This window comes from Myotis davidii, unplaced genomic scaffold (assembly GCF_000327345.1).
Source record: "Myotis davidii unplaced genomic scaffold, ASM32734v1 scaffold726, whole genome shotgun sequence".
NCBI classification, from domain to species: domain Eukaryota; kingdom Metazoa; phylum Chordata; class Mammalia; order Chiroptera; family Vespertilionidae; genus Myotis; species Myotis davidii.
In genome coordinates, this window is record NW_006297808.1 from 1,385,628 (window position 1) to 1,394,582 (window position 8,955).

At 43.3% G+C, this 8,955-nt stretch overlaps 1 protein-coding gene across 1 annotated transcript in view; it reads left to right on the top strand.

Moving 5' to 3' along the window:
* Positions 1 to 3,930: 3,930 nt before the first annotated feature.
* MDH2 (malate dehydrogenase 2) overlaps positions 3,931 to 8,955 on the top strand; it is an 11,736-nt gene continuing 6,711 nt past the window's right edge. The window contains exons 1-4 of the mRNA XM_006773384.2: positions 3,931 to 4,129; positions 5,313 to 5,396; positions 6,410 to 6,519; positions 7,799 to 7,924. Of these exons, the coding sequence (XP_006773447.1) occupies positions 6,412 to 6,519; positions 7,799 to 7,924 (234 nt within the window). The 5' untranslated portion in view covers positions 3,931 to 4,129; positions 5,313 to 5,396; positions 6,410 to 6,411. The remainder of the gene's footprint in view (positions 4,130 to 5,312; positions 5,397 to 6,409; positions 6,520 to 7,798; positions 7,925 to 8,955) is intronic.

Consider the following 8,955-nt stretch of genomic DNA (forward strand, 5'->3'; position numbering starts at 1 on the left):
AAGTTACTTAACTCTCTGCAACCCAGTTTCTTCATCTTGTCACTCTGTAAGGTCATTGCTCTTAGACTGCAACCCTTCAAGGTTGAGAAACCAGGGATCTAGGGTCGGAAGTAATTTATGTTTTTATGCAACGTTGGGTGCGTAACCTTGTTCTTCTTCCAGCATCCGTACAAATAATATGTAATTATTAACTCCATAGTACAGATAGGCGTGGTACCGAGGGTAGAGAACTGGTCCAAAGTTAACACAGTCATTTAAGAGTAATCAAATGCAGCTCTCCTGATCACCAGTGGTTTTGGGATAATCAAGCCTTCAAGAAGCTGAACGCTACTTCCTCTTGCAGACTTTTATGAAGGATCCTGATGCGGTAGTGGCCTGGGCCTGCCCCCGTGTTGTAACAGTGCGTTACTTGGCCTGGGACTACTAAAGCCTAGGCTATTTTTAGCTATATTTTGTAGGACAGTGGTTCTCAAACTCTGGCGTGTGGCAGAATCACCACCAAAAAGCTAATAAAGAACAGAGGCCAAGATTTATTCAAAGAGGGTAGGATCTGGGCCTCTATTATTACCAAGTGTCCCAGGTGATTCTAAAGACAACCAAAATCAAAACCCAGGAGATGCCTACCTTCCCACACCCAAAAGGGAGGTGATTATTAAAGGAGATTCCAGATTTCTTATTTAGTTTCTGTCCTTCAGATCACTTTTCTGTGCATTTAATTCACGTGAAAAATAAGCATCTTTGAGTATCCGTGATTGTCAAGAATTGGGCTGGGTGTTGCAGGGGGTATCAAGATGAATGAGAAGTAGCACTTGAGATAAGCCAAAAGTGAATCAATTTAAGACTGTAGAGGTGATGAAGATTGATGCTGAGGGGTGGGAGAAGGGAACTGATCCAAAGGTAAGACAGTGGGATTTATTGACATGATTTGGTGAGGGGTGCTGAGAGGAAGAGGAGCATGGAGGACTCTGAGGCTTTGGGGTTTGCTGAGATGGGAAAAAACTGCTGGAAGAGAGCAGCTTGGAGCAGGTGGAGGATATGTTGAGTTTAAAATGCCTGTTATCCATACAAGTAGAGATGCTGGAAAGGCAGTGTGTCAGAAAGATGAGTTTGAGTCAAATGTTACATTGGTCTAGAGCATTGGTTCTCAACCTTCCTAATGCAGTTCCTCATGTTGTGGTGACCCCCAACCATAAAATTATTTTCTTTGCTACTTCATAACTGTAATTTTGCTACTGTGATAAATCGTAATGTAAATATCTGATATGCAGGATGTATTTTCATTGTTACAGATTGAACATAATTAAAGCATAGTGATGAGTCACAAAAACAATATGTAATTATATATGTGTTTTCCGATGGTCTTAGGCGACCCCTGTGAAAGGGTCGTTTGACCCCCAAAGGGGTCGCTACCCACAGGTTGAGAACCACTGCCTTAAATGCTAGTGTTCTGTCCCTAGTGCTCTTCTCACTCTATTCCCTTTTGTGCCTTGTCCATGTCCCTGGCTTCCATTAATTCTAGTGCAGACACTGTGATCTCCAGACCAAGTCTTTGGTCCAGGGACCTACTGTGCATGGATGTTTCAAGTGGCCCAAATTCACTGTGCCAAACCATTCATTATTCTTTCTTCAAAACCCCTAAACTCTCCTCAGTTCCCTCTATTGGTTAAAGGCAATGCTGTCTGCTTGAGCCAGAAAGTTGTCGCCCCAGGTTCCTTCCTCTTCTCACCATTTGAGTGAAAATGGGAAGGGGGTGACTTAGTCTATAGCTACTATTCCTCAAATCCCTCATAAATTCCTCAAATCCCATCCTTGCTGCTCCCTTTATCCCACACTTCAATCATGTTTAAACTATTACAGTAGTCTCCTTGCTTGTATTGTATATTTCCAGTCCATCTTCCACTCTGTCTCATATCTTTCTAAAACCCAGATCTGGTCATGTTCTTCCCAGCTTTTGAGACCCTTCAGTGGTTCCCCATTGCCTACCAGGACCAGATAATTCTGTGCTTGGCCCTCCTGTCTTCCTTTTTCCATATGTATCCAACAGTGCTAGAGTCATAAAGAACTGCTGGGACTACTTGTCTCCTCCCACCATTATCTACCTGGTAAACTACCATCCTTCAAAACCCCCTCTAACAGTTTATTCCACCCACGATTTGTGCTGCTGCTCTTCTGAGAATCTGCCTCAGTGTCACTTGTTACACTAGATGGTGTTTATTAAGTTTGCGAGTCTTTGCAGGGAAGTCAGTCTGGCACGTAGCAGATAAATGTAGATGCCTGTTGAATTGTAGTGAGCTTTAATGGATGAATATCAGCCACTTTGGAAAACAGTCTAGCAGTTTCTCAAAAGGTTAAACATGAAGTAGTCACATGACCCATCAGTTCCACTCCTTGGTATATAACCAAGAGATTAAAAACAGCCCTGCCAGTGTGGCTCAATGGTTGAATATTGACCCATGAACCAAGAGGTCACCATGCCTGGGTTGCCAGCTCAGTCCCCAGTAGGGGTGTGCAGGAGGCAGCCGATCGATAATTAAAATGTCTGCACAAAAACTTATACATGCATCTTCATAGCAGCACTATTCATGACAGCCAAAAGATAGAAATAACCTAGTTGTCCACCAACTGATGAATGGCTAAAAGAAATGGGGTACTGATAACAACATGGATTAACCTTAAAACATTATGATCGGTAAAAGAAGCCAACACAAAAGCCATGTGTTGTGCGAGACCATTCATATGTGAAATATCCAGAATAGGCAAAGACAGGTCCATAGAGACGAAAGAAGGTTAATGGTTGCCAGGGAAATGGGAAATAAGTTGCTTTATAGGATAATGATTGTACAACTCTGAATATGCTAAAAACCATTGGATTGTACATTTTAAATGAGTGAATTGTATGGTATGGAAAATAACATCTCAGTGAAGCTGTTTTTTAAAAAATGAATGCTATTAGATGATGACCAGTTAGATCTACTTAGCTCTGAGTGGCTGTTTAAAGTCAGGTTTTATGACTTTAGTTCCAGTAAGCTGACCAATAAAGTGATACAGATGCTTCTAGGTTTGTCGTTTCAGATGTTAATGAGGCAGTTTCTTTGGACCAACCTTCCCACCCCCCACCCCCCCAACTAAGCTATCCTTTTTAAAGTTTCCAGCTGACATGCCCAAGCCAACTGCTGCTTGATGTGGAGCAGTAGTGATTCTCAAACTTTGGTGTCACAATCACTTTGGGAACTTGATAGAGCCTATTTGAAGGAGCCTGTTGTTTTTGTTTGTTTTGTGACCTCAGCAGGTGATTCTGATAAACACCAGAGTTTGGGAGTTGATTTGGGGTAAGGAGTCTGGGGCTGCATGCAGATATAACTTACCTGGGAGAGAAGGAGCTTTTTAAACATATACATCCCTCCTTATCCTGCCTTTGGCTCCAGCCAAGATTATGCTGGAATCTTACCTGATCCCTCTTCCCTAGGGAGTTGATTGCCACCCTGTCTCTTCTGCACACAGTATACATAGCTCTTTTCCCTCAGCTCCTCACACATCTGCTTGCTTGTCCCCTCCAGAGCCAGCAGGAGTCTTCATTCCTGCAGCTCCATATGTAATGGCTAGCCTGTGGGTAGGTGCTCAATAAATGTTTGTTTATAGTTTTTAAAATTGCAGATTGAAAGTAAGGCTGCTGTTACCAGTCCAGCTGCCTGAATGAGTAAAACTTATTCATCTTTCAGAGGCTGCTATAAGTATACTCTGTCACAAATATCTACAAACCTGAGTTCTTCCCCATGTTCCTGAGGCACGCCTCTAACCTTCACAAGGAAACTGGATCTTTGGATGGTAGAATTACAGTTGTATCTTCCTTTGGCATCTGTGCAGTAAGAGACCAGTGCAGTACTTTGCAGGAGGTATCCTTTTAATGTGAATCCATTTAATGCTGATTCTATCTTAGTTCTTTCTCTGTGCTCTTTTTAGAACAATGCTAAAGTAGCTGTGCTCGGGGCTTCCGGAGGAATTGGGCAGCCCCTTTCGCTTCTCCTGAAGAATAGCCCTTTGGTGAGCCGCCTGACCCTCTATGATATTGCTCATACACCCGGAGTGGCCGCAGACCTGAGCCACATTGAGACCAGAGCGTCTGTGAAAGGTACTGGGCACGCTGGGCCTGGAGAATTACATCTCTTCTCCCTAAGAGGCTATGATCCAAGTTTACAGTAAGAGCCTTAGATGAAACTAGATGTTCAGAGACTTGGGATGTTCATGTTCAATTTAGCATTAACTTTTACAAATGATCACACTTTTTTGGACTTGAGTCTATAAAAATTTATGTCCTGCTTATTTTACCCTCACATCTTAGCAACATTTCCCATGTACCAAGTTCTTGGTGACATCATTTTAAAGCTTTACTATAATTTATCACTTATTATTATTCCCATACTGTTGGCCATTGGCTCTTTCCTGTTTTCCTCTAAATATAAATATATAAGCTGTGATAAATATCTTCATCTTTATATCTTGTTTCTTAGAGTCCTTAGGGCACTTACAGTAAGTGTGACTACATTAAAGCTGTTACTGTAAAGTACCAAATTACTGTCCAGAAAGGTCCAAACAACACAGGAGGCTGACTGTCAAGTCATATGTTTATGAGCTTTCCATAGTCCCTCTGAATTTGTTTGCTTATTTTCTTTTGTGTTGTAGATTTGAGTTTCTGAAAGCTTTTGCAAATACGGGAAAAGTCTATTAAAATCAAAGCAGATTTGGTCTTGGAGCAAATTTCCCTGAAATCCTTGAATGTAGACCTTATTTTGCTCAGATACTAGGAATAAACAAATAGGTACTAATACTTAGAGTTCTTTTTTATCAGCACAGGGTTTTGGTGGGTTTTTTTTCGTGGCCTTCAGTGTGCCTTCTGGTCTGACCCTAAGATGGCACTTTTGTTAGGATGATCATGATGTAGAGTAAGCAGCTCTTCTAACGGGGAGCTGAGAAGGACTTACATATGCTAGGGAGTAAAGATTAGCAGCTGGATTGGTTTGGTGTTATGCAAGCCTGGAGGGGTAATCCGTTCTGAATCCAGACCTGGACAAATGGAGGCTCTAGGAAAGTAGAGTGAAAGGGGGGCGTTCCTGCCAGCCAGAAATGTCAGACTCACAGAGTGGCAGTCCTCAAGGAAAGGAATCACATCACAGGTGGGCTTGCCAGGCTTTCTTGTGGCCTGTGGTCAGCATTGGGCACAGGTAGGGCAGGTCTCTGGGTTCTGTCCCCATAGATGTGCTAGCCTCTCTTGGTTGCAAACTATAAGATTGCTTTCTTGGGCGTTTTTTTTCTAGGCTACCTCGGACCTGAGCAACTGCCAGACTGCCTGAAAGGTTGTGATTTGGTGGTTATTCCAGCTGGAGTCCCAAGAAAACCAGGTGTGTATTTGAAAAACTGCCCTACAAGTCAGTTGAGAAAGTGGTTTTCCATAAAAAATGGATCTAGTCAGATCTCTATGCTGCAGAAAAAATGTCAAAGCTCTCCATGCCTGTGGGATAAAAATCAAGGCCTCATGTGTTTCCTGCTCATCCCTCCTCCCCAGCCTGGAATGCCCTTCTACCTGTCTCCACCTTGGGGATTCTTCATGACCCCTCTCCTCCTCAGATATCACCCTTCCTGACTCCCATCCCCACTCTCCACCCTCACAGACCTCTGTTTCAGCACTTGTCACACTGGACTGTTTTTCCTACAAGGTAGTTTAACTTAAAACGGGGACCCTGCCCTAGCTGGTTTGTCTCAGTGGATAGAGCGTCAGCCTGCTCACTAAAGGGTCTCAGGTTCGATTCTGGTCAAGGGTACATGCCAGGGTTGTGGGCTTAATCCCCAGTGTGGGACATGCAGGAGGCAGCCGATCAATGATTCTCTCTCATCACTGATGTTCCCATCTCTCCCTCTCCCTTCCTGTGTAAAATCAATAAAAACATAAAAATATATATTTATATAAATTATGTTGCCCTAGCTGGTGTTGCTCAGTGGTTACAGCACTGGCTCACACACCAGAGGGTTGTGGGTTCAATTCCCGATCAAAGGTATGTACCTGGGTTGCAGGTTCTATCCCTGGCCCTGGTCAGGACACATGTGGGCGTCAGCCTGCTCACTAAAGGGTCTCAGGTTCGATTCTGGTCAAGGGTACATGCCAGGGTTGTGGGCTTAATCCCCAGTGTGGGACATGCAGGAGGCAGCCGATCAATGATTCTCTCTCATCACTGATGTTCCCATCTCTCCCTCTCCCTTCCTGTGTAAAATCAATAAAAATATATTTAAATAAATAAAATGGGGACCCTGTGTCACTCTTGTTTGAATTTCCTATACCAGCTAGCAAACAGCTCTTGGCACATACTTAGAAATGTGTCCTGTGCTTTGTGAACATCTTGAATTGGATCATTCTCAGGCATGACTCGGGATGACCTATTCAACACCAATGCCACAATTGTGGCCAACCTGACTGCTGCCTGTGCCCAGAATTGCCCTGAGGCCATGATCTGTGTCATTGCAAATCCGGTGAGTGCTGCTGTCAGGTAGGTTGCTGATACATATGAAAGCTCACAGCAAAAGTGTGCTAATGTCTTATAGGGAGAATAATCAGACTAACATACTGAAATGGTAAGTTGGGGGAACTAAAAAGAGGTCCTTACATTTATTTCCTAAGGATTCCTTCAGGCATAGACTAAGTGAGTTTTAACCTGTTTTTTTTCATAAACTGTATGCCTTTGGGCAAATCACTTCCCTTATCTGAATAATCTTAGTTTCTCAACCTGGAAAATAAGTCCATTCTTAAGGCTTCTTCCAGCCATGATTGTGGGAGCCTGTTGAACTCCTTTTACTATGTTCTACCCAGGTTTGCAATTCCTGGTCCCTCAACGTTCCCTTCTCAAACTTACACATGTATCTCATATGCAGTCACATCAGGTCCTGCCTGCTTAATCTTCAGTTCAGAAACTCTGAGTGCTGTGTCCTCTCTGAGAAGGTTCCCACGACTGTCCTAGCAGGCCCTTGGGTTGTATTTAGCAGCAGCCCTCTTCATTCATTCCTCCCTCCTGATTGACTGGATTCTGGCCTCTGAGTATGACAGTGCCATGATAGTGATGTTGACTGAAGAACGTGACCATTGATAAATACCCAGAGCTTATGCAGTGGCCTCTGAGAAGAGGATCCTGTCTTTCCCAGCCTGCTCACCCTTCCTCGGGGCCATTTGGTCAAAAGTAGAAAGCAGTTGCTTCTTTTATCAGAGAGCTGACTAGTGCCTAATGTATATCTTGCTGTTTTGTTTTAATGATATTGTTTCTGTGAACCAAGTGTTAGGCACTTGCCGTGTACATAGTCATTTAATCTTCTCAGCAGCCTTATGAGGTAGTTATATCCCCGTTTACAGATAAAGAACCCAAGTCTTAGGGAGTTAAAGTAGCTTTCCCCGGTAACCACATGGAGTGACAGCGCTGGGACTTGACCCGGTGCCATCTGAGCTTTTAGCCCTGTGCTATGCTCTTTTGTTAGGAATGGCCATTCAGGTGTAAGTTCTAGCTGGAGCCGAAGATGCCCTGTGTAGCCATCATGACATTTTAAAGTTGATAGTTCCAGGGTGTTGTGCATATTTGAACTATGGGCTCAGGGGCTGCCAAGAGGAAGAGTGCCTGCTGCTGTGCAGTTTCTTTGTTCATGTGGGGCGGGGGGCGGGGGGGCACTCTGGCAGAAGAGGAAGTCCACCCCTGTAACCCATCTCCTTCGATATATGTGTTCTCAGAATGCCTGGCAAATTATGCCTGTCTCTTGGATTTATTAGGTTAACTCCACCATCCCAATCACATCTGAAGTTTTTAAGAAGCATGGAGTATACAACCCCAATAAGATATTTGGGGTGACAACCCTGGACGTTGTCAGAGCCAATGCTTTTGTTGCAGAACTGAAGGTAAGAACCACATCGGGTATCTTTCAAGCTCCCGTTTTTGAACTTCTCTGGGCCATCCTTGGTTCTTTTATGGGCATAGAAGACATCAGGGCATTTACAGGTCACTTGTAATTTGGGAGTTTTAAGTATTTTTATTTTTTAAAATATGTTTTTATTGATTTTAGAGAAGAAGGGAGAGGGATAGAGAGATAGAAACATCAATGAGAAACACCAATCGGTTACCTCCTGCACACCCCCTACTGGGGATCAATCCTGCAATCTCAGCATGTGCCCTAACGGGTAATCAAACCGGTGACCTCTTGGTTCATGGGTGGAGGCTCAACCACTGAGCCACCTTGGCCAGGCTTAAGTGTTTTTAATAGCTTGCCCTGTGGTGGGAAGTAGCTCTCACATTTTCTTGGGGCATCAGCAGGCCCCTGCAGGTTTAAACCAATAGCTTTAGTCTTGATTTAGCTTACTCTTCTCTTCTTTTTTTTTTTTTTTAAATCTTTATTGTTCATGCTTTTTTAAAGAGAGGGGGGGAGAGAGATAGAGAGTTAGAAACATCCATAAGAGAGAAACAGGGATCAGCCGCCTCCTTCACACCTCCTACTGGGGATGTGCCCTCAACCAAGATACATGCACTTGACCAGAATCGAACCTGGGACCTTTCGGTCCGCAGGCCGACACTCCATCCACTGAGCCAAACCGGTTTCGGCACAAATTTACTAATTTTTTATAGTTTTTTTGTAATAGCTCATAAAATTAGAGGGAGGATAGATGTTACCATTTTAGCTGTAGAAATCGAAGGCCTGGGTCCCTTAAAATAACTTTTCTGTGGTGGCCCACTGATTCATTGGCAGATCAAAATCCAGTCATTTTTACTTCCCAAAAGTCATGTGGTAAATTACATTTTAATAGTAACTAGACATGTATTTTTAAAAAGAGTAGAGCTGCCTCTTAGAAGCATTTGTGCCCAATTGTGGGCAGCAGTCTATTAATCTCTACTATATCTCTTTTTTCTATTTCTTCTCCTTTTTTTTTTTTATTAA